The 26,325-nt window shown below is 40.3% G+C and overlaps 1 protein-coding gene across 4 annotated transcripts in view; it reads left to right on the top strand.

The window, feature by feature from the left end:
- Positions 1-22,884, top strand: part of MPPED2 (metallophosphoesterase domain containing 2) — a 164,814-nt gene extending 141,930 nt beyond the window's left edge. For all 4 annotated transcript variants that reach the window (XM_015863521.2, XM_032444982.1, XM_015863524.2 and 1 more), the window contains 3 exons: positions 16,280-16,395; positions 18,336-18,449; positions 21,416-22,884. In XM_015863521.2, the coding sequence (XP_015719007.1) occupies positions 16,280-16,395; positions 18,336-18,449; positions 21,416-21,534 (349 nt within the window). In that variant the 3' untranslated portion in view covers positions 21,535-22,884. The remainder of the gene's footprint in view (positions 1-16,279; positions 16,396-18,335; positions 18,450-21,415) is intronic.
- Positions 22,885-26,325: the final 3,441 nt, after the last annotated feature.

Below are 26,325 nucleotides of genomic sequence, written 5' to 3' on the forward strand. Positions count from 1 at the left end.
CAAAAGTGTCTTATTTTAAAAAGTATTGCTTTGAGAAGGTATCTGTTCATTATGTAGGTGATAATGAAAGATGGGGGATGAAAGCCAGCTCCCTCTGAAATCAATAGCATTGGCTCCTCAGTTCTACAAAGCCGGAGTTTCATTTCAAAAATTAATTTGGAAGACAAAAGCCTTCCCAGGAAAAGGCACAGCCAATAAGGTTTGACATCAGAGGTCTGAATAAATAGAGACTACTCTTACAGCCCCGTCTGCTTTTTAGCTGTGCCTCACATACTAGAGAGGGAAACGTAACTATTTGAAGCTATACCTGAAATTCCTCCATAGCAGTTTTCTTACAAACTACTACAACTTTTACCAAATAATTGTAATTCTTACAGTAGGGAAAAAAAAGTTAGTTTTGAATTTTTAGCATGTGTTTGTGATACGGTTCAGTGCTAACACACTTCAGAGAGGCAGATGGAAAGGGTAAACATCTAATCCACGCAGCACCTTTATAATAACCCTGTACATAATGTGGGCTGAAGATGGAGAGCTTTTTAAGTTAGACTGTGTGGACCTGAAAGCACCAATGCTGAATATTTTATGTGAAGCTTGTCAAGGTCCTTTACTAAAATAGCTTAAAAGCAGTATCGCTGTTGCCTTCTTATACATGCTGAAGGGTTTTTGGTATTGCTAGTAGCTGGTGTATAAATGCACATTTTTTAGGCTTCAAATGTTACATGCTGCATGTGTGTGTATATATATAAACACTCTCACGCAAACAAACCCCTTTCTTACCACTTTTTCTGTGGAAGTTTTATTGCTTATATTCATGATGTTCCTTAAGGTAAAGTCAGTGGGGTTGTTGAGGGTTTTTTTTGTTTTGTTTTGTTTTTGGTTTTTTTTTTGGTTTTTTTTTTTGGTTTTTTGCATTTAAAAGCTGAGAATGTAAAACAAGCTGAGTTGCTCAGTTCCCCTTTTAGTTAAAGGTGAAAGAAAGCAGCCCCTGCATTCATTCTCAGTTTCCTCAAGCATCAGCCTGTGGACAAGTGGAATGTCTCTTGACAAGGGTTGGTGCTCTCCATTGCCTGTAAAGGAGCCCCACAAGCTAGCTTGCACCAGACGTATTAGTAGGTGTGCATTCACTTACTTAACAATAATAGCTTGTGTTTGTTTCTGGTGCATTGTAAGAAATAAAGATGCAGCAGGGGTAAACTCACCTCTGCAAGGAAATGGTGCTGCAGGCACATAGCAGTTCTAAGCACTGTGGAAAACACGTTCCTGATGGCAACCAGCTATAGCCTGTATTTTAAACACCTTGCTAATATGTCTGATGGAATACAAGCTGTGGTGAAGCAATTAGACATTGAAACAGGAAGATAAATGTGACTTTTCTTAAAGGGTGAGTGGTATTTGCAGGCGGCAGTTATATTCCTCTTTCATTTGACAACCAAGATCAATGAGGACTTGTATGCTTTGACGTGCAAGTATTTCCAGTTGCTTTAAAATCATATGAAATCATATTCATTTTCCTTGTACTTTGTTTCTATTCGATTGCAGTTGTTTAGCACAGAACATAGGGTATTTTTTGAGATACATGTATTTGTGTGCATAGACTTAATTGCCTTGCCTACAGGCATTGATGAAACTCTTCCTCTTTTTTCTTTTCTTTTTCTTCCCACCTCTCCCCCCTCCCTTAATATCTGCTGCTTTCTGAGGAAATTCTTTAACCAGCAGCGTATCATGTAAGCTGAAGTCATCACCCCTAGTCTTCTGTTTCTCTCCCCCCTTCCACCTCCCAGCAGCAGGGAAGGGATGGTGAGTTTGGGCTGTGTATCTCATGGGGCAGGCAACATCCTGCATCCCAGGAAACGGAAGGTTTCAGATGCATCTCACTATTAAACTCTGAGAATATACTCCTAATGCCTTGTATATCTGACTAGTAGAAGATTCTGCTCATCTGGGGCATCACTTGTACTACACTGCTCACATAGCTGTGCAATTTCTATCTTCTGAGAAATTTATTCAAAATGTGCTGGTGAACTCTATTTTTACTCTATCTCTGCCACTCAGAAGTTCATTTCCTAATGCTTATAAGAGTCCATGCTGACCTATGGTTTTTTTAACGCAGTTGGATATTGTCATAGTCAAAATGATCTCTTGTGAGGATAAAGGCAGATGGAGGCTGAAAAACCTCTTCCATGGGAGAATGGATGAGAACAGAGCCTTATATAGGGGGGTGAAAAGTGAGGTTTTAAAGTGGATGTTGCTAATAGAAATGCACCTTTTCATATCTCGTTTGCTCTCAGAAGCAAAGCACTAGAAAAGAGCAGAACAGCGAGAGGCTGCTTATTGAAAAATAGATCATGGGTGAAATTTTAAGTATTGACTTCAATGAGACCAGCATTTTGCACATATTGATACAGGTACTGGATGTTTCTTGGTGGAGGATGCTGCATACAGATGCTCACTGCTCCTTTTTTTTTTTTTTAATTAGCATTGCTCAAATAGAGTGATTGCCACGAGTAGTAAGTCACCTTACCTCACTGAGGGAGTGCTGTTACTTACCTGGAAGAGAGAGTAAGCAGCTTCTAGGTGGGAGTGTTATCCCACCTCCTTTTCTTCTGGCAGTTCCCAGCTCTATGGTACAGACAGGCCTATAGAGAGGGGTGTTCATCTCAAACATGTTTTTCTGAAGGACACTTTCTTTATGTTTTCCATCAATGCTATCCATGCCTCAGTCTGTTAATCCGCATAAGGTATGCACTGTGGCTACACTCCTCAAGCCTCATAGTCTAGGGGGTTTATTGCTATCAGTTTCTTATTAACCTTACTGAAATACCTTGTGGTAGTGAAGTAAAAACTGCTTGCAAGGTGTGGTCCTATGTGCTGTTTTTAATAACGTGTGTATTTATATAAATACATACAAAGCATTCTTAACCGCTGATCTATATTTCAGTCCCCATAAAGTTGCATTCCAAACCTCTGGTGCCATTAACACCTGGGTGTGTGAACCAAGAAGTGGAGCAAAAGTAAATTTTTTGCATTTGCCATGCAGAATCTGTTGGAGAAACCAGCTAGGTTGCTTTCTTGTGCTTTTCCTCATCTGTCACTGTGGCAATATGTAGTGACATTTCAAACTGCTAGCATGGAAATAAGATAAAAAGTGTTTGGGACAACTGGGAAATTTCATTTAGACAGAATGTCAGACCCAGGTCTCCAGTGTAAATGCTGTAGGTTTACCATGTCCAGCTTTGCAATATCATTTTATGTGAAATTAAATCAGAGGCCAGCCACGAACAGGAAAGCAATGGAGCCCGTTCAGTTACAATTGGTAACAGTTTGTAAAGTATCTGGAAACCACCATTCACTTCATTTAAATACTATGCATTTCCTTTGCAAAGTTTGTTAAGTTTCTCAAAAGCTTGTTCTAGCCCTCGCTGGTCTTGTGAATCAAGTTCATGCTGTCTGACAGCTATTTTGATTTGCACAGTAACCCAACACTGATATTTCAGGACAAATAGGCACCAGAGTGGCTCCTGAATGGGGTGAGTTGCATGTATTCATAAGCCATTCCATTCATTGCTCTGACATGGAAAAAAGGGCTGGGCTGCTTTCATCCCATTGCCAACCCTTTTATCTCTAAAGAATCAAATTTCAGGAAACCTAATTTCAAAGGGACAGGGTAATATTTAAAAACTTCAGCTTCTGAATTCTCATAATTTTAAGAGTGAGATTACTTTTCCCACCGAGAAGATAAAGCAAAGCAATCGCTGCTAACAAAACAGAAACCAATGGGGGCAAAAAAGAAAAAGACGACTAAAGCAAAGAGCAGGTTTGGTCAGTAAGAATGCATTCAGTGTTACTTCACTTCCTCCTATTCAGGGCAGCACATTGTTATAACCGATGCAGTGTTTATACACACAGAGGTTATGAGTATAGTCGGGGCTACTGTTGAAGGATGTTACACAGACATTTATCATCGTATGTCAGTAAGCCCATTGTAAAAATGTCCTAGTAGTTAATTGAGACTTAGATTTAATGAGTCTGTAAGACACCCCTCCCCCCCCCCCCCCCCCCCCCNTTTTTTTCTCTCTTTTGCTTTTTAATCATACTATAAATAAGGTTCCTATAGCAGCGTCACCAGGATTCACATGGAGATCTTTTGTTTCAAATTAGCGACAATATCTCTGTTAGGCAAGCACTTTTAACAGTATACTTTTACAGAGCTGTTGAAGAAACATTTTCTTGCCCAATCTTAGACTGCACCCATATCATAAATTAAGGTGTGAGATTATAGTAAATACAAGCATGGCCCCCCGCCCAGTAATAATGTAACAGTACAATCTAGCTAATAAAATCCTAACACTAATAAAATACTATGCTAATGGTAAAGTAATAAGTTATCAACAGCAGAAAAACCACCGCATAGTACTTTTCTTATTTTATAAGTTACTCAATTAACACAGTTCTGAGTTGGTGCTACTTTCTGCTTTGCATGCTAATGCTAAAACAAATGTAATACACAGATCCAATGTATAAAAACAGTGCTGTCTCTACGAAATGCAAAAGTGATGCTCACAGCCATTAAGGTTTTACCCAGAGCTGTTTTTCTTGTAGCTGTGAGGACAGCTGTTTAAGTTTCCAAAAGATGGTCGTTTGGACCATGTTTTATCTTTGTATGTTTATTTTCAACCTGACACCTTTACTGTGAAATACAGAGTTGTGCCTCAATTTGTTTAAATTAGGAAGTATGAAACTGTAAGGGAAAATCAATGTAATTTTAATCATTTGAAAGGGCATTACCTACAATGGAATGTTAGGAAGTGGCCTAATTATTCTTCATTATTTTTCTTTTCTAGTAGGGGTGAATTGTTCTCTTTAAAGCTGTTTGGTGGTATGGCTTCAAGTGGGTTTTGCTACTAAGGGAGCAGTTCCTGCCCTGAATTCCCCATGCTATGTGCAGTGCTACCATTCTCCAGTCCCTTGTTCGTGATGCTGAAAGTCCGAATGCTGTAACTGAGAATATATTCCCATTTGTTTCTTTTTAAACACAGGTTATGTGGTTGCCCACATCTCAGTGTTGGCACCAAGAGAAGGCAGCGATACACGTAGCACAGAGCAGCAGGGAAGGCTCAGGGGAAAGGCAGACAGTTTGAAAAAGGAGTTTGCCACCAAAGAAGGAATTATTATACACCCTAACGCTCAGCAGTTTAAAATCCAGCCAAGATCAGTAACCCTACTGCATATCTTTCTGGTCTCTGTGAGAGGCCACTTGACAGGACAGCCGTCCCCATGTCAAAGGCACAGCTGCCCTGGTTAGTGCCTCTGTGTCAGCCTCCCAAGAGCTTGGGGCTGGAGCGTGGCTGCCCTGGAGGCTGAGCCAGGGTGGTGAGTGACCACAGAATTAATTCAGTTCTGCAATGTTTGCTTCCAATTTTAGTATTGCTGGCTCTAAGAGGAAGACCCAGACAATGAAATGTTCTCAGGGAAAATAAAAACAAGAAGATAACTCAGGATGAGGATATTTGGATCCGAGGCAGCAGCCGTAAACACAACAGCCTTCCTCTTTCACCAAGAAAGATTTTGCCTTGGCAGGTCATTTGCGTGTCCCATCAGGGTTTGAGGTTCCCCTTAGCAGTTCATTTCCTTTCCCTGCTTACACCTTCCCAGGGGCATTGCCAGTTCTGAGTGTTTTATCCTCCAGGAGTATGTTCCTGCAGAACTCTATTTAGAAAGCTATTTAATGTTAGCTCTCTCTTCATTTGGAAATAATGGTGTTGGAAAAAAAAAATTAATTAAAATGGCTTGAGAAAGTAGTTAATTATAAAACTTACCATGGCCTGAAGTATAAAATACATTGCAGACTGAGGAATCGTGTAGAGGTGTATTACTAAAATAATTAATTCAAGGTTTTACATATATCACCCACACAGCAAATGCTGTGGCTGCTGCTAAAATGAGTCCAATGCCCTTCAAAAACTGTGAGCATCTCTTCTGTCTCCCACTCACTCCCTTTTAGATGTGCTTGTTTTATTCTTTACTATGGGTGTGCAGTTTGTTTAAGAACATCCATTTTGTGGGAAGGCCGCATTTATGCTAGCAGTATTATGGTGTTTGATGGGGCCAGGGATTAACTCGCTGAGTACGTAGCCTAACAGAGTGAGAGGTGTGTGGACTTACCTGCTTCTTCTTCTGAAGCCTCTGCACTGTCCTCACTTGTTATTAGCTGATCTGTGCAGGAAATCTGGCCAGTTCTCTTTAAGGCAGCACCAACGTGCCAGCCTTTTGCTAACATGGAATCCCATCCAGGCGACCCCCTTAAGTTATGCACTGCTGTACCAAGCTTAAGGATCTCTTGTACCAGTGTGGCTATGTTAGCTTATGTGTACCAGACCGGAGTGTACCAAACCAAACCAAAACTAAAGCCTCACCTTTAAGTTCTGGAAAATGGCAGTGGCTTGTTTGTTTGTTTGTTTGTTTTGTTGTTTGGGGCTGGGATTGTTTCACTTTTGAAGAACTTAGACTGCAGCCTCTGCAGGTTCCCATTATGTGATGATATCCAACGTGCCTCTCCTCTCAGCAGCTATCAATATACTGAGATTCCTGCCTCTTGTCAGTCTAATTTCTAGTTGGTGCAGGTTCTTGACATTCAGCACTTTATCAAACATAAGCTGCTTGGCACCTATTACCACTGATCTCAGCATTGCTAATAAACAGCAACATCAAGGCCATATTTTCTGGTTCCTGTCAGACCGCTGCTTTCCTGGGTGAAATAAAAGTCCTATTAACATGCTCCTCCTCATTGGCTCTGACAGTTTGATTAATTAGGCCCCCTCTTTAGATGACCTCTGCACTGACACGACAAGGAGGTGAATATAAAATGAATAGTTTGCCCACATAATGGCCTACTGCAAGTTCTAGATTTTTATCAGATCCGACTGAAGTCTGGGGCCTGTATTAAAATGGAGAGTACAGCAATATATGGCTGTGGGTTGTGAACCTCGGGCTTTCTGACATGGTTAAGGAATTAAAAACAAACCAATCCTAGCTATCCTGATATATTGACTTCTCTAAGAATTAATCTTTCCTTCACTGTTGTGACCATACAATACAAATCCAATTCATTTGCATTATCAAATAAAATGACCTTTTGTTTTCAATAGATTTTTTATTGCCAGAAAAGACAGTATGCTAACTTTGTGGTTATTCATCCTCCCATAAAATACTAATGTAAAGCCATTATTCCAGTGCCGCTCTATTTAAATGTCAGCCCTCCTTTCTATTATAAACCACCAGTTCATAGGCTTGTAAGTCATCACAAAAACTCACTTCAGGTGGGAACTTGGAGTAGGAGCTCACAGATTTTCTTTGGAAATGTGTTTTTTAAGAACCACACCTGTATATTACGTAGGGGGATGAATATGATGTTGTGGAGCTCTAACAGCAGCAGAGACATCCTATGATGCCCCTGGCTAGAAGAGAGAGATCAGATCTTTCCTGCCTCTTTCTTTTCTTCTTCTTCTTTTTTTTTTTTTTTTTTTTTTTTTTTTTTTTTTTTTNTTTTTTTTTTTTTTTCCCCTCCCCTGCTGCTTGCTTGCACTTATTTATGTGCTATTAACCCTCTTTTGAGGGAAATCAGGTGTTGCGTGTGTTGCCTTGGAGAGATGTGCAGGTGAAAATCCTCTCGGTCAAGATGAGAACTGGATAGAGCTCGAGGACCATTTTGTTGATCAGGCAAAGTCTCTGATACTGAGGTAAAGATTCTACTAAGTTGGTTTCTAATTAAGGTTTTCATGTTAGGTTTTTTTTTGTTGTTATTGTTGGTTTTTTTGCCCAAACAATTAAATTAATCCTCGTTCAGTCTGTGATGATCTGCATCTCCCACAGACCTCTTCGAAGGGACGTCGTGAGGGTGGGTGAGCCTAAAATTAAATGTTGCATAAATTGATCTGCATGTAACCTGAGCTCTTTGCTTAATGGTCTCAGAGATAACAAAAGCGAGTGACCCATGCTTAAACAGATCCTTTTCAGTTAAAGTAATGCTGCTGCTACCTCTGCAATGCTGAATGCACCGCAGTCCTTTCAGCAGCTCCTGCTTCTTTTATGATCCTCATATTACTTTTTTTTCTCAGCCTTTTCCATGTATATTTTTTTCTTTGTGTTCAGCTGTTGATCAAGTAACTGCATTACTTTAATTGGTTTGTGAAATTGGCTCATAAGTAAGACAGCTCCTCCAGGTAAGAACCTGAAAACGTTAACTCATATTCCTGTGCTCGTGCTTGAGTGCTGTTGTAGTCCTGGTTTTCATTGACTTGGGAGTACAGTCTTCCATTTCCTCAACCTGGACTCCTTGTCACAGGCAGAGCAACGGGAGATGTATTTATTTATATACATATACATCACACACATAACATATACATATGTATATACAGCATGCACCCATGATGTGTATTTACTTCAATGCAGGGTCACAGTTTTTGGTGAAACTTTGAGCATTTTATAACACTTAGAACTGAATGGTGAAACAATATTATCAGTTCAAGTCTAGGCGTGATGTTTTATGCACTACCTACACACCAAATAATTGTGTATTGTGATCCTGGAAACTTTCTGATTGTTTTGGTTGTTTTCGTCGAGTTATGAAGGGTAATTGATTTTACATCCAGTTGAAAATAGCTCAGACTTGGAACAAACCAAAAGTGCTGGTAGCATCCAGTGGTACTGGCAGTTCCGCAGTGATCCCTAAAAATCTCCCCTCTTCTCATCTTCTTCTGTTTGTCTGTGATTTTTTGGGGTTATTATTCTTGTTTTCCTCCTACTTTTTTTTTTTTTTTTAGTTAGTTTTCTGCTGTTTTAGTGAGTTGAATCAGCTCGTGAAGAACTGCAAGATCTAGAGCTCTTAGGTAAGGAGCTGTGGTGGATGTAGTGCGGGGTCTGGGACCTCTCTGGTGGCAATGAGCTGCTCCCTTGGCTTAGGGGATCTTAAGGAGTTCTCCAGCCAATAATAATCCTTCTGGGGGACAATTCTGTTTTCATGATGCTGCCATTAAGTTACGTATATTAAGAGTAGTAAGGAGTGCAGACATAAAGTTACATAAAGATGCTGAAGCACTGCATAAATATACACATATATGTGTGGAATAAATCCAGTTTGTGTTCCCAGCACTTATTAATGAATAAGCAATCACCTTTTCCTCTGGCCAGTACTGACTTTCAGAGGAACTGTAGAGACTCTTGCGATGCTAAAGAATTCTGTTTTAAGTATCATCCAAACCCATGATGTTTCTGGAGACTGTTTCCTGGGGAAACAAACCTAATTCACCACTAGGACAGGCAGGAATAATGTCTTTTGAGAGCTGTATTTGTTATAAATCCTCATATCTGACAGTATTTTTTAATGGATCATTTGCAGTTTAACTTGTTTGTTGTTAAAGGCATTATTTGGAAAAATCAGATCAAAATTTCAGCCAACTGTTGTTGGTTTTTCTTCTTCCTTCTTCCCTCTGCCCTTTCCTTCAGAGGGGGTGTTCACTTTGTGCTGTGGGAAGCTTTAGAGGCAGATAACTCCATCCTCTGTTTCTACAAAGATCACAAAATTCTACCATTTAAATAATGAGAATTTCCATCTCCTTTGACTACTGCAGCATCCCTTGACACTTAAGGGGCTGTACCCTGCCCAGAGAAGTGTGGGATGGAGGGGATGAGGTGCCTGCTCCAGAAGGAGAACCAAGTCTGCAAATCAGGCTGCTGCATGGTGTGCTTTGTTTCCCCATTGCAGCTGGGGCAATGTAGTGTCCTGTGTGGACCCAAATGAGGCCGCCCCTTACTTACAGCTAGGTGTATCCTTCAAGCCATCCTCAATCATTCACAATACAGAAACATGCAAGGTCTGATAGACACCTCTGTTAATAGGTCTTTGTAGTCCCGTTCTTTTTAAAAGTAAAATGAAATTAGCCCTTGAGTCAAGTTTGAATTATTTTCATATTTTTGGGATATTAAAATATCTCCCAGATCTCATTAAGTAAAGCCCTAAATAAAATAATTGCAGTACGGCTAGAGATTGGTAAGCCTCAGAAGATTTGGAGATTTCCTCTTTGATGAGCAATTTAGATACTTATCCAAAATTTTTCTGAGGCAAAGTTGAAAATCTCATCTGTTCCCTTTCTCTCTTCTACCATCTGCCTTGCTTTTGTTGCCTGCACCTCTGCTTCACTGCATGTTCTTTCTTCCTGTCCTCAGGGTTCCCCATGCTCTGTGTCCTGCTGTCCTTCCTATCCTGTGAATCCTCCAGGACACTGCTGGCATTTTAACCTCCCATTAGCCAGCACTTTTGGCCTTATGTTTCTCAAACCCTTGTGAGTTTTTGTCTTCCTTTACATGATTGCCTTCTGCGCAGGAGTAGATGATGCCAGTTTGGGAACCGGGGCTCAATTATTTGTCAATAGAAGGCGGAACAGCTTTGAGGCATCACAAGCAGAGACATGCAGAGTGCAAGACAGGGAAGCACTGCAAGATAATGAATGGAATTCTTTTCACGCAGCGTTTTCCAGTCAGACAGACAGCTAATGCTGCGCTTATACCCGAGTCTGTCTTGTTTTAGGAAATCATCTGGTCCAGATCAGCACATCTAAAGAACTTGCTAAATAGCAGCAGCTGAAGACCTTGTTTTTATTTCTTACCTCTCAAAGATCCAAGAGCAGGTCTCTTTCTGCAAGGAGACCAAGTGAAAACCTCTTTTTATTGCTGTACAATCTGAGGTAGAAATTCAGAACAGCTTGATGCAAGGAGTACGCTAATTCACGCTAGATCTGTAGTAGCAAGGTGCTTGCTGCCACTTTGTGGAAGGCTGCTTTGTGGAAAAAGGTATTGTGTGCAAACTTGGGAGGATGCGTGTTGGTTGTTTCTCTTGAATGTTTTATCATTTAGAGAAGCAGTAAATGTTTGGAAATCACAGTATATGACTTGAAAGAGACAGAGAAAACCTGCAGAAATGCCAACAGCTGTTGTGGCTCCGGTAACACTGAAAACATAGCTCTGCTATTTTTCAAACACTTGCATAGGTGCCTAAAATCTGTGCTTTGCTAACAAGAAGATGCATACCATTACATCATCGCAGTGCTGGTAACCCACTTTCATAAGTGCTGCCCCAGGAGAGCTTCAATTGATTAAAGATGCCTGATAAGCAAAATCCCAAAGGTCTGGACTCTGTAATGCTTCTTTAGTTTGTATATTAGTGTCCCCACATTCCCAGTGAGGCACAGTAGGTAAGTGTTAGAGGAAATGAGCTCAAACAGCTAGAACCAGTAGACTTTGTCCTTTTCAGATGCCACAACTTTACGAGCAAAATCGCAATGTTATAATGAGCACATTTAGGAAATTATTTAGCCCTTAAGATTTCCTTGTTCCATTATATTTTATAAAAAAAAAAAAGTGTTTTAATACCCACTATAAGAAAGAGCTTAATGAAAAATGCTTTTGTAGCACTGAAAGCAAGTGTCAAGGTCTTTATAGCAGCTCTTACCTTGTAAAATGTGCTTATGTAGTACATTGTGCACTTGCCCTGCTGAGTCTCTTGTTTTCCTGGCTATGTGCGTTCTGCAGATCCCCTTTTCCTGTTGCCCACTTGGTGCATCCCAGCAGGCAGCTCTCCATTCAGCAGACAGGTGGGGGAGGAAGACTGAAAGGTGTTGGTTTGGTTGCTTGGTTCGTTGTTTTTTTGCAGGTTCTTTTCTGCTAATGTAGTGCCCTGCTGCACCATTCATGCGGGCTGTAATAGACACTTTGGAGATAGGTGTGTAAGCTGGTCCTGTAACTGAGCAACTCTAGGAGTGCATGTTCAGTGCCCCATCCTTTATTTTCTGCTGAAGGAGAATCACCAGTCTCTCTTCTAAGCCAGGCTGGTGAGTTCACTTTAAATGCAGACCAAAATACAGAGCATTTTGTTGTTGGTTGTGTGGAAGTGCGTCCTGCTGTGATGCACATTAGGCATTCCCTCAGCTTTGTCCTGCAGAAGGAAGCAGCCTGAGATTTCCGCCTGCTGTGTGCTTTACTCATTGGACTAAAGATAAAACTGAAGCTTTTTGAGGAGTCTTAAAATGAATGAATACAGGAAATTAAAAGCAGAGAATGTGTTCCTGCTAAGAAGTAACTGTTGAAATCATTGCATTTAAGAGTTAAAACTAGAAGTAAAAGAAAACCCTTTATCTAGAAGGTCTCATTGTACACTTATCTTCTGAGTGGTTGCTCTGGGGATCACATAGCCCCTAGCCAAAGAGGAATGAAAGAACACAGTGGAAGATAGCATCCCTTATAAATACAAGTGTTCCAGAAGGAGGCAAGTTCTTGTATAACTGGGATGCACTTGGCCATGACCTTATGTCTTTTGTTTCCCTGTGTGTTTTTGGCTTTCTGGCTTCTGAGATCTGCACACCAAGGAGTTGTTGTGACTTTGCTTTCTGAAACTTGCATCATAAATTTATGCACTCTCACTTCTTTTTTTTCTTCTTCTTCTTTTTCTTTTTAATTGTAATATAGTAAAGACTAAAGTCTCTTGGGGAAAGGGAGATGTGATCACCTGCTGAAGGATGAACTCTCTGCCTCTAAGGGCAGGGATTTGCTTTTCACATCAGACAGTTCTTCCAGTGCGCCTGTGAAAGCAGGGTGAGTCTTGCCCTGAAACTTAAAATCCTCTCCTCCTTGGTTTTGTGGCAGTTGAGGTGGATGCCTCATGGCATGAGGTGTGAAGGCAGTATGTGGCCTGCTGCATAAGCGTTCTTGTAATTGTGGAAAACGTAAGTTCCAAAATGCCAGGTGGAGGGGGATCTGTGGGATTGCTGCATAGAGATGCAGAACTGCAGAGGGCAGTGATGGGGCAGGTGTCTGCCTTTCATTAGGATATTCCCTGTGACACATCTGGTGCCAGCAGAACTGCTATTCCTAAATGATAAGGAAGCTTTGCAGGCAGGGGAGGGCTGAGCTGTCAAGTGAGCCAGGGATCAAGAATTACCGTGACAGTTTCATGGCACGTGAAAGATGCTGTGAAGTGCAGCGTGGCTGCAAAGAGCAGGGGCTCAATTAGGCCTTCCTGGCCATGGGCTGACACACAGTGTGAGCAGGGCCCGTGCCGTGCCGCGCATACCAGGAAGTGTTCTGGTCCGTCAAACGTAAAATGACAAAATCATTTGTAATTTCTCATTCCTAATTCCCGTGGTTTTATGTCTGTGCTTCCCCTGTAGCACTCCAACAGTTGGTTGTTTTCTTTTCTTCAGGCTACTTAAAAATGATCTATACAACTCTAGTTGTTACTAGCGGCTAACTGGACTCTCTTAACTAGAACTTGATAGGAAAGAAAATTATGCCTTAAATACATGTTTAAATGCCTAATTAGCCTTTTCCGAGTTATTTGCACTGGATTGCAACTTATCACAGGCAAAGAACCTCAGAGTCATGTCCTCCTAAAGCTGGGGTGCTCTGTGCCAGCAAGTACTTGGCTCAAAAGATGTTGCAGGAGCTGTGCAACTACATGCGCATTTTCTTTTCCCTAGTTTATTTCAAAGTTGCATTTGACAATATTTAACCTTGCATAATCAAAGAGAGGCAGTAACTGGAGTGGAATATCCAATATCTGTTGATAGGAACCTGTCTGCCTGCAGTGCAGGCCTTGTCTTTGCTCCACATGTCCACAGCTTGCTGGGGGTGAGCAGCCGCTCCTGGACGCTCCAGGGATTCACAGCACATCAACTCCATTTTGCCTGCACCGTAACATGGCACAGTGCAAACGCGGGGTGACCTTCCTTGTGATCTCATCTCAGGCTGAACCTGTGCCACAAAGCAAGGTCTGCCCTTCCCTGCTGGCTTTCTTGCAAGGCCTGAAATGCCGCAGTGCCACTGGGCCCTGGCAGCTCTCTGGGTACGAGCCAGGGCATGGTGCTCACACTGCTCTGTTCTAAGCATCTGTTTCAGGGAGCAAAACCTAAATCTCTTCCAGTCAAACCCTGCCCGCTTTTTAGTTTTATTTTATTTCTTGTGAAAATATTTAGCATATTAAAGAGGGATTTTACTGTCTTTTTTTTTTTTTGTGCACATGCTGCACAATGGTAAAGGCTTCTTGAAAGTTTTCTTACAAGTGGATTCCCACGTGGTAGCTGTTAGTCACAGCTAATTACAGAGACTGATGGAGCAAGAATATAGGGGGACTCAGGTTCCCCTCCTCCTCCCTCAGTGCTTAAGAGTAACATAAAATAAAAAACCTGCAGACAAATGGAGGCTTTTCTGTGGTTGCAGTCTCCAAAGAGCTCCAGAGAGATCACAGATGTGGTTTCATGTTTCGGGTTTAACTATGGTATAATAAGTAAAGTACTATCTGCAGAAGAAATGCAAGTGGGGAAAGAATCATTAATTGATAGTGAAAAGTTCAATCTATGAGCCGTGTGTTTATTTTTTTAAGCAGCTGAATGTTTAGTCAAACTGTATTTTAACTTTTAACTGCAGCCCTGGGGGCTACGATAATCTTGATATGTTAAATCCTGGGAACACGATAGGAAAGGAAACATTCGTACCTAATTTAGACTTATTTCAGAAGGGTGAATCATAGAAAAGCAGGAACACCTGTAATTTAGCTGAAATGAAAGCACATGCTTCAATTTCATTTCAGTTGTGTGTAAAGCTAGTCTGCGGTGTGCTCGCCTTACTTCACAGCATAAGAACTTGTCTCAGCATTTCACTGGGTGCAGAGTAAGCTAATAGTGAGAGCTGGAGTTGCTTTGCTATGCATGAGGAACCCATAGCTTGCCTAAAACGCTTAACTGACATTAGTTTTCCTGTCTTTGATACCATTCATCCAACACCCAGGCTGTCTACTAGATTAAATGAGTTCCTGTGTTCAAGTAGCATTGGCTCAGCAGGACCGTGTGGCGTCTATGACTTGCACCTGTGGCACCAGTGCCCTTCCTGCATCAGTACTGGTACTGCCTGCTGTTTGTCCGGACTGCTGGCTTTCAGGAACTCAGAATCCACTTATAACTATGCAAGCTTTTCGTTGGTCAAATGATCGTCTCTCACAAAAAAACTCCTTAACTGCAAAAAGTAAAAATGAAGCAGAGGCTTTCTCAACAGGAATTTTCTGCTCGGATGCATATTTGATATTGAATGTTTGCATAATTTAGAGGGTGCAGGAGGCAGATTACATAATGAGGTGATATAAAACTAGTAATGGTCTCTTTCCTATTTAACATGTATGCTTTCCTGCAAGGTTTATTTTTTAACTGAGAATTCTCCTTTCAGAACTACAGTACAAAGAAGACTACAAGAGTAGCTCGAACTCTCTAGGGCTGGAACAGGGCTATCCTAGGTAGACAATGAAGCAACCTAGTTTAATAGTTACCTAAACTCTAGGAATTAAAACTTCCTTAATGAATACTACCAAAAATATTGTAATTCTAACAGCTAAATAGAGAAGCTTGCTAGTAACAGCTGTGAACACCATTACAAATGACTGTGCTATGGGTGTACCTGATCAAGGGCTTTGTTGTATTATACCTCCATCAAAACCACTCTCTTTGCTAGTACACGTTGAAAAAACACTTGGTAAAAGTAAGCTTTTTATCATTACATGCCTGGCCTGATGGATAAACAAATGTCCCAGAGCAATGCTGTGCTGTGATGGGGAAACATTAGGATCTCTGTTTTTCTTAAGAAATCCTAAATGAATTGTAAGTGATAAGATCTCCTTTAAAAAGTTACTGTAAGGCTAAACATTGATCAGGATCTCTAGGAGGTTCAGGAGTTCAAAGCCAAGTTATGTGAAAGTGTTCTGATATTGAAAGTACTGGGCAAAGGAAGTTTGACTTTAGTGAGATATCAGAGCGCTTATAAGCATACTGTCATACAGCCTACCTAATGAACTCTTATCTACTAGATGTGTTTTTTTTCTTTAGTTGTCCCTTGCCTCCAGAAACTTGATTTTTGTTTGTTTCTATCTATAAGAGTACTTACATTTAAACATCACTAAACTTAAACTTCAGTAATAGCTTTGTTACTTTAATGTTTTTCTCTCCGTTAGATAGAGGCCATATATTCTCGAGGTACAAAAAGAGCATGAGATATTAATTTTAATTCAAATATACAGATTTGTGCGTGTGTGTATTTGAACTGGTTTGCTTTAGAGGCTTTCCCATTGAAAAGGCTGTTTGCCAGTAGTCTCTGTAGCGCAGAACTTGTTATAATCCAGGAAAAGAAAAACAGTGGAGAAGAGACTTTTATTTTGCATTGATGCAGTTCATCTTATTTTTCCCCAAAGGACACCCTGGTTTAATGGATGGGGCTTTAACCTACCCAGAGGTCAGTCTTTGCTAGACAAGTGGAACCTTATCCCTGAGGGCATTGACATACTAATGACACACGGACCTCCCCTTGGTAAGTGAAACAAAAGCTGTGTGAGATTTTTTTTTTTTTCCATGAGAATTTTGCCTTCAAAATACCCAAAATTATTAATGCCATAAGATTTATTGTAACAGCCTGCTAACTCAGAGCTGTGATTTAAAGCCTTTTGCTAAGAAGTGCACAGAGATGATTAGGGTTAGCAGAACTGTTGAGCTTCCAGGTGTTTTCTTTCAGTTACATTTTTTGTTTCGCTCAAATAAGGGAATATCAAGTATCTGATTTAGCTGTGAGAGTTTGACATTGCATTGCAGAGCATTATTCACCTTGCACTTCCCAATCCCATGTGATTTTTCAGAGATTGACTAAAACTTCTGAACTATTTTCCTCACTATTAAGATATGTTTCTTTAAGGTTTGAGAGTACGCAGTCAAAAGTTCAAGAGCATACAGTAAAGTGTTCTCCTTGACGATATCCTTTTAAACTTAATATCTTTAAACCTACTCTTGCATATTCTAGTTGACTTACAGTAAACTTGTGAAGCAGCCGTTTTAGGCTTTTGGATCAATCTATGAATGCATACTTATGTTCTTTTCTTCCATGAATTAGCTGAAGTCTTCCCATTTAGTTAAATTGTTTTCCATTCTCGTTCTGAGATAAACAGAGTTCTCAAAAAGATGCTGAGAAGGTTGTTCAGCAGAGGCAAGAGTGTGCTTGCTTTGGGGTATATCTAAAGTAATTAAAGCCTACATTAAATCGTTTGAAACTTTTTAAGCATCAGCCTCTTACTCATTACTGTTACTGCTAATGGACCATGATTTTGTCATGGTTTTAGTCAGTTCCTTTGATGTCTGAGGGGTCAGGTGGTCAGATGTAGTCACTCAATTCTGTGATGGTAGTGACTTTAATGTAAACAAGAAGCCCCCACCAGTAACCAGGATTGCATTGTGCCATTATAAAGCAGCATTTAAATGCTACCTAGCTGGCTCTGTGTTCTTGCAGTTTTACAGTGACTGTGGAGCCAGAAATTAATGCATGTCTTACGTAGTCACAGCTAAGTTAATAGTCAGCAATCTATGCAGAGCTAAGGAACAAAAAGGGGAAGAAAAAAAACACAAAAAAACCCACCTTTTTGACTAATAACATACTTATGCACTTCTGATATCTTGGTAACAAGGAGCTCTTTTAATACCATTTAGCTAACTAGGGTTACCTGTGTTCTGCTTGGATAAAGTAGTGATGCACCATCCACTGACAGTGAAACACACTGGATATTGAAAACCAATGCCTTGAATTTTAATCTGCTTATCTTCCAAAAATAAACCTAACCCCACAAGTGCTTTTATAGTGTTTCATAGGTACTGTTTTAAAAGGGTTGCTAATCCATCTGCTCTGAATTGCTTTTGTATAGAAATATTTCAATGCTATGGATGCTAATGAATGTTTTAATTGAATGCTCATTGCCTGTTGTTGGTGAGTGGGGTCTCAGAACAAGACTAGCACCTGCAGACCATGGTCCTATGGAAGTTATTGGGAAACTATTTTAAATGTTTGAGGTGGCAGCAGCTATCAGGCTGTACAACAGCTGATCTTCCTCAGCTATTTTGTTCTGGAATAGCCATCTCGCTGGCTTGGGAAGGTGACTGCTGTGAGAGCCAGGGGAAAGGGAAGAAAAATCAGCAGCAATGCTGGGAATATGTATTCCAAGGTTTCAAGGTGGAAGATGAGTTTAAGCCTATAGTTTAAAAAAACAAATCACATCCAGAAAAATATTAATGCAGGTGGAGGAGGGTGATCTTGAGGAAGACAAAGTGACAGTGAAACACTTCTTAAAAGCCATTGTGTGCTTTAATGCAGAGGTTACGACTGCAGATAATGTAATAAACCTTCAGTGAATTATGACTTCCTGAAAGACTATGCGAAACCTTACCTGAATAGAGAAAATTAATAGTATTGATTGCATTTTTTGCCTCCAGGTTTTCGAGACTGGGTTCCAAAAGAGCTGCAGAGAGTCGGTTGTGTGGAACTGCTAAACACAGTGCAGAGGCGAGTAAGGCCCAAACTCCATGTCTTTGGTGGGATCCATGAAGGTAAGGAGTGCTGCTGTTTCTCTCTTTGATCTGAAGCCGGTTCCAAAGAAGCACACATCAGTTGTGTATTGCAAAGGATGAGTAATGACATACTGGACTAAAGTAGAGAGGGAACTGAGGAAAGTGATTGCACACACAGCACTTTGTAAATTTATGCCAGAATTAAACCAGGCTGTTTCAGGAACGTGTGCTACATTTTGCCACCTACATCTCTCACTGTGCAAAGGTTGTTCTATGCAGGTTATTTGAAAGCAATTTAAATTTTGACAAACTTAGTTAGGGAAACAGATGAGATTCCCCACACATGCAAGCCAAAGTGAAGCTTAGTCCAATTATTCCAAGTGCAAGAGCCAAGAAAGGTGCTAGAAAAAAAGAAAACTGAAGACAACTCACTGTCTCAGCTCACCTCCCTCAGCATGTAAGGAAAAGCAGAAAGGAGGGCAAATATCATTGCCAGAGCTCACTTTGCATGCATTTCTAAAAGCATCCTGTGATACGGTTCATAATGCATGTGTTACCTTCGAGCAATCTCATATATAAGAAGAGATATGCTCACTGTCGGTTCCAGATGAGGAACATAAAGCTGTTTGTTGGCAGGGGGAGGGAATGAGAGTTATAATACATTTTGGAGACATTTAAATATTTAAACTGATTCTGTAGGTTTTATGTGCCCATGGGGCAAATATTAGGAAGTTTGTATGAGAAAGAGAATGTAAGTCTTTGTGACCCTGCAACTCAAAATGATGCCTGTTTTGGTACAGAAAGAAATAGCCAATTGTTAAGAGCATTATTCTACAATACAATTAATTCTCATCCATCTCTAGCTTAGATGAACACAGACTGCATTCCATTAAATCGAGGGAGGCTACACACAGTCTGATCATGCCTGGTTGTTTTTTTTTTTTCTGGTTGATAAGTAAAAACAGCCACAAAGAATGTTTTTCCCACCATGAGATGATCTAAATCAAAATTGCTAGTCCAAATAAATAAAGTGCAGCAATTCTGAAGTGATTATTCTTTGTGATAGAAACTGTGGGTAGCTGGATTTATCTTAGCTTTCAGACAGCAGTGATCTGTACTGTATCATAATGGTTTAAAAGAAAAACATTTTCCCCCTGTGGGTTAGCGGTGGGAAGTTCTCTTCCTCTATGAACCTCTAATAAAAAAAAGCGCGTTTTGTGCCACATTCTTCCCAGACTTGTTCTAATTTCTTTGTAAGCTCTCAATGGATGTCAGCCGAAAACAATGGATCTTATGCACTGATGGGACTGGAGCTCTGTCTCCACGTCCTTGAGAGAATGTCTGTAAGAAGAGACGCTTCCGTGCTTCTGCACAGATACAAATTAATGTTCTCACATCATATCATAGCGTCACACACTGGCTGAATGAAGATTCAGGTGTGACTCTGTTTACCAGACACTGTAGTGTGTTCCACTCATTCCACAATTCTACAGATGTGCAGGCCTCTGTTATATCCCATCCTATTCCTATGTGGCAAGTGGAAGAGAAGATAGAGACTAGAAGGGAGAGGCATTACTGCTGGTCCCTCACATTTGTCCTAAACAAGAGCACTGCTGGCCAGATGTTTAGGAGGTTGAGAAGTCTCCAGCCTCCTGAAAGTGATGCCATACTGTTACTGTGCAGTTAAATCCTTGACATGTTGAAAAATCCTGTGATCAGTGTTCACTAATTCTTGCTTTATTTGGGAACAAGTTGTCAACATCCCTCCACAATGAAAAGCAATCATCTATTTAACTCTCACCTCAACTTCCTGCTTAAGCTAGTAGTTGTTCATTGACCTCCAGAGCTCTACTGTGCTTACAGCAAGAGATTCCTTTCCTTAGTCATGGATTTCAATGCTCTTTTTGTGAAGAATTTAATCTTTTTGTGTTCTTCTTGCTTAGTCTATTCTTATATTTGGATTCTCTTGCCTGTTAGGCTACTGTAACTGCAACCTCCTTTTGAATCAGCCAGACTCAGCTCTGTGTGAAAGCTTCTTAGAAGCAAAGCATACCTGTATTTACACTTGCTAGTTAGATCCACTTATACATTCAGAGAAGTATTTTACAGCAGCATTTATGAGTGGGACTATATCATAGAAGCTCAGAGGAACCTGAGTTGAAAGAGAGCTAGGATCATCGAGTCCAACCCCTGGCTCCACACAGAGCCACCCCAAATCCAAACCCTATGTCCAAGTGCTCCCTGAACTCTGGTAGATTGGGACCATAGCCTGGGCAGAGTGTTCCAATGTCTGACCACTTTCTGGTGCAGAGCCTTTCCCTAACCCTTCCTGGGCACAGCTCCGTGCTGCTCCCTCAAGCCCTGTTGCTGTCACACAGAGCAGAGCTTAGCACTGCCCTCCCTGTAAAGGAGCTGCAGCCACCATGAGGTCTCCCTCAGCCTGCTCTGCTCTGCACTGAGCAAACCCCGGGCCCTCAGCTGCTCATGCTAATAGATTTCTGAGGTTTTATGGCAGTCCTGCAGTGAGGACCTGTATGATAAAGGCTATCACGGGAAAAGCTTACAACGTTTCATTTATTGCCTGGTGAGGGCAATGGTTTTTCTAGATTAAATGAAAGAAAGTTCTAAATCTCTTGTTCTTTAACTGTTTCTTTTATTTTCTGACAGGCTTTACAAGCTTGCAAAGTACAACACACTAATTAAGTAATTAGCAAAAGTGCATGTGTGGTTTTGTCTCTGCTTTTGCTGTAACAAATTGCAGCGGAGGATTTTCTGTGGGAAAATGTGCATACATAAAACAAAAGCTTCAGTTCTTATTTCAAATACAGTATGCTGTGCTTTTTCAATCAAGCCTTTGTGGCAGCTTTCAAGAGCTTATCTTGTTTTGAAGGGATTAATATAATTTTATTCCAAAGCATTGATCCCACAACAAGCTTTTGGTGCAGCTGCCCATGGGCAGCATCGTTTGTTTACGTTACAGTAAGTGTGACACATTGTCCCTACAGGTTATGGCATTATGACAGACGGTTACACAACATACATCAATGCTTCAACGTGTACAGTCAGCTTTCAACCAACCAATCCTCCAATTATATTTGACCTTCCAACCCCTCAAGGATCATGAAGCACTGCTGCACGTTTGGAACTGAGGAAGGTCTATAAACTGCCATTTTCTAATTACAATACTTGCATTCTGTTACATGTTTATTTCAAAAGGTTTGTGGGGGGTATTTTGGGAGGGAAAACTGTGGGGTTTTTGTTTCAGGGTGGGTTTTTTGTTGTTTTTTTTTTAAGTCAATTGCTGGTGCAACGAAACAAGGTGATAAAGTTAGAAGTTGTGCTTTTTTGAAATGCAGCATTCATTTTAAATTGAAAGAAAGAAAAGCATTGTGAATTTGTAAAATTAAGTTTGTTTTTCAATAAACTGCCATTGTAAATTGTCATAGTGTTCTCAAAAGGACAGCCAAGCTTTCTTTTAAGAAGTGAGAGACCTTATTTTAGTATTATATGTTAAGCTAAAAAAATAAAAATAAAAAAAAATAGGCAGCATTTAAAAACACCCAAATTTGCACAACTTTTGTTACTGTCGGGTTTTTATTTTAAGTGTCTTCTTTTCCCTATGGTCTAAATGTTAGCTTGTCATCTCTTCATTTATATTCTTTTTTTTTCCTTTCCTTTTTTTACTTATAGCATAGGCAAGACTTTGGGGTCCATTTGCCTCTTGACATGTGTGCGTGTACTGAAACTTGTTTCTGTTCACAGTAAAATGCAGCAAGGGGAGAATAGACTTCTCAGTTGTTTGTTTGTCACTACCTGCTTTGTACGTTAAAGAACGGTATGGATAGCCACGGTCTGTATGTGATATCTGCCTTTTATTGTTTGTGTTTAAATTATTTTAGCTTTAAAAAACTGGGAATGAAAGCTGCAAAGAGCAGGCGTTTCATGCAGTAAAAAAACAAAATAATGTAAATGCGGACTCCTTTTAAATATGAATTTATATATATATGTATTTTTTGTGCATTATAACTAAGCTAGGATTTAATATTGCCAGTATAGCATCTGCAAATTTATGCTGTACAGCACATCTAAATTATGAAGGATGTGACACATTTTCCAAGTGCTCAAGGCCTTCCATAGCCTGAGTTCAATCTTTGTCGTAGTTCAGGCATGTATAGAGTCAAACGGATACAATCAAGCCTAACTAAAATAAGGCTTAGTTGTCCTTTATATTTAAATATTCTTCTCGTCTTTTTATTTCCTTTTTCTTATTTTGCACTGTGTGTAAATGCAATCTTGCTAGCACAAAATACTGTTGCAGATAGTTATTTCTGTTCTACCACTGTAAATGCTATTGAGCTTTGTTCTGTTTTATGTTAACTTGTTAATGGAATTTAGAAAGCAGTTGTTTCTTTAAATTTATTGTGATATATCTAGCAGCCTTTATATGCAAATAAAATTGCAAGATTTTTAAATATGTGCTTTAAGGGAATTTTATGTTTTTCTGTGGCATGAACAGTTGGGGGTGCAGCAATAAGTAAGAACTTTTCTAATTCTCAATAAATTTTTATGGCTTACCATTCTTAGGATGTCAGCTGGGTCGATAAAGCACTCAGGGTTTTCCTCCCATTTCTCTGCCATCCATCCTTCCGTTCCTTTTAGACAGAAGTGATTTTGTCTTCAGGCAACATAATTCAGTGCAACCAAGTTTGTACAGTTAAGCCTTGTAGGATGCTGTTCCAAATTACGTGAGTTAAAATGGGTGAGGTACTAACCTGTGTACTTGTTCATTAGTACTGAGCTGCAGGTGCTTTAGGCTTATTCACTGTGGGTTAAGAAATGAATAGTGATAGATGAACCATTTCCCTTGTTGTTTGGATCTGTTCTCAGTTCTGTGGCTGCAGCAGGATCCGTATATGGCAAGAGAACTTCTTGAGATTATGGTTCTTTGTATGCCTATAGAATGATAAATGCAATGGAACCTGCTGGTATTGTGGCATTGCAGTTAAGAATTTAATAATGGAACCTTCCTTTAAAATAGCACTTACTGCAGTGAAAATGTAGTTCCAAAAAAAGAAAATAAGGTGATTTTGTGATTCTGCACCTGCGGTAATGTGAATACAAGTAATGAGGAGAGAAACAGCCTTCCCTTTTGTCTTAGTAAGTTGATAACTATTATGCCTGTTGGTGATATTGAAATCTTATTGTAACCAAAAATCAGTGCTTCATCTTGGATACCAGTTCAGAATCTTTTCTTTTTACAGTCAGCAATGGGCAGACTAGAGAATTGGTTTTCTCAGCCACACCTGTTTGCTGACAAAGAACTATATGTTTAAGAACATCTGTATTTAAGATGTCTGTCCTTCCTCAGATAAAGCTTTTTATCGGAGTACAAAAAACCCACAACCTTACATATAGTGAACCCCATGCTATTCTCTCTCATTGGTATTTTGTTTGTTGTCATCACATAAGGAGGAAGGATTCATTTCCTGGAATGCTTCATAGAGCTTCTAGAACAGCACATTGCACCTGGATTGCTCTCCAGCCTCCTGACGGACCTGGCAACTCTTCACTGCATGCATGTAGCTAGAACAAGTGCAGTCTGTAATACTGGTCTGCATTCACTGCTGCAGGTATTTGTAGTGAAAACTGAATTATTACTCCAAAATCTAAAATTTTTAAGTCAGCAGGTTTGCTCAAGGAGTTTAGCAGCCTGTACCTTCTGGCAACAGTCAGATAAATGAAGGCTGGCAAAAGTGCAGCCAGGAGTATGTGTTGAGTAAGGCCGATACTGAGGAAATTCCAGGCAATTCCTTACAGACACAAAAGTTTCTATCAGGCTTTGCAATAGCCAAGCTATGTATGTTGTAAAGGTGTGTACCTTTTGGTTTCAAATATTTGCCTTTCAGCTTTTTGGTCATTGTGTGTAGCAGATGTAATCAAGTTGTCCAGCACTGGAAGAGGAGGGCCTGTACTTGTAACAGCCCGAGACTTTTCCCACTTAGATGAGCATCAAGGACAGTCACGGCTTCATCATCATCAAGCGATGTTGATGGTGAGTGCACATGCTCATTTAGAGGAATATCTGTTATTCAGGGGTTCTTTCAAAGTGGTTTTTTTTTATCTTGTTTGTTTTTTCTCTGGCTCCATCAGCCTTACTGTCCTTAGAGCTGTTTTTCATCACTTGTTCTTCTTCAAGGCAGGATCTCTTCAATTTTATTTTCTCCTTTTCCTCCACGACTTTATGAGTTGATCTGGCTTTTCCTCCTGCCTGAGAAAGCTAACGTCCTGGTTCTGAGCAGTTACAAAAAGGCCAGAAAAACGTTTGCAGAGATATTTTGGTGTTTTTTTTCTTTCTGTACTCTTTAGAGTCTTTGAAATGTATGTGTGTCTATCTGCTGTCAGAGGCAGGTAATTTTCCTTTGCTGGATGTCAGCCTTATCTGACAATCAGTGTAAATAGGGCACAGTATGATTTGAAGAAGTATAGTTTCACAGGGAGGCAAAACGGCAATGAATCTGCTTCTTTTCAAGGATTCCTTGGTACTAAAAGTAGCTCAATATCCATATGCAGTATAAGCCTCGAATAATAAGTCTTCCTCTGAGATCTGATCCAAGTCCATTGAACTTGCTGGGAGTCATTCTATAGACTTCAGCTGGCTTTGGATCATACACCTGGCATCTGTCTGGATTGTTTCTGTCTATTACTCATCCTGCATACGGGAGGATATAATGTGTCCCTGGTTAACATGCAAGAACCTCTTGGCAGGAAGAGGGACCTACCTATTGTAAGTGCTGAATCTTTCCAAGTGATTGATTAATGGCAGTGTAGTCGATTAACCTTTCTTCTTCTGAGAGCAGCTTTCATCTAGTCATCTTGCTAAGGCTGAAAGCAGTCAAGGCCTTTATCAGGGGAGGGCTGTGGAACTGGATGCTCACTTGAGGTGATTGGTTCCCAATTCACTCTGCATAGTGAATTTAGTGAATTCAGCAGACCTTGAGGTCAAGCATTTATTAGGCTAAGAGACTGTCAAATCAATCTGGTCTACTCCAGGCAAGTTCTACCAGGAGAACGGGTTTTGCCAAGACTGTGTCTAAGAAATAGATTGATGGCTAACTCCTGGTTGAAGCTGCCTCTCTCCTTTCCATTTTCCGTGAATCAGAAGTTTTTTCCCCTCTCTGACACCAGTATTTTCTCTCTAGACAAATTTTATTCAGGAAACTCCTGGAAATCATCCATAATTTAAGGTGGGGGGAGACATCCAAACTCTGCAGTCCTTCTTTTCGGTGTTAAATTGACATAAAGGTCTGAGACCTTGCTTTCGACCACGCCTGATTAAACTACGCTTCTGGAATATTCTTCCCTTACCAACAACCTCCTCCCTCCTTCTTTATTTCTTTTCTTTTTTCTTTTCTTTTTTTTTTTTTTTTTTTCCTTTTTCTCCAGCATATTATCGACTAGTTTAAGCCGGTAGGGATTAGGGATTCTCATTCTCCCTGCCTGCTATCACTAACATATTATTAGAAGTACATCAAGTAAGGTGTGCGCAGGAAAGCCTGCAACAAAGAGCAATGAGTTTGGTTTTGCCCCTTGCTTGAGGTATAGATCCTAACTTCCTTACAGATTCCTCATTTGTAGAAAACAGTTTTTTATGCACCGTCTTTGTTTCCAATTGACATTTACCCACTAAGTAGATTAAGTCTTGTCATGACCAGGCGTAGACACCTACTTCAGTTACTTCAGCCCTCACAGGACACCCCTTGCACTTTTGCAGAAAGTCCTAGCCATCAAAGCCCTCCCAAGGCACAGAGAAAAGTACTCTAATAAATCATTGTAGCCTAAGTGCAACATGGAAGACTAAAGTTGGGTTTTAGCATTTTCAGCTTCAGTTCCTGTCAGCCTAATCAAAAGAAAATGC

Source organism: Coturnix japonica, chromosome 5 (assembly GCF_001577835.2).
Source record: "Coturnix japonica isolate 7356 chromosome 5, Coturnix japonica 2.1, whole genome shotgun sequence".
In the NCBI taxonomy this organism is placed as follows: Eukaryota; Metazoa; Chordata; class Aves; order Galliformes; family Phasianidae; genus Coturnix; species Coturnix japonica.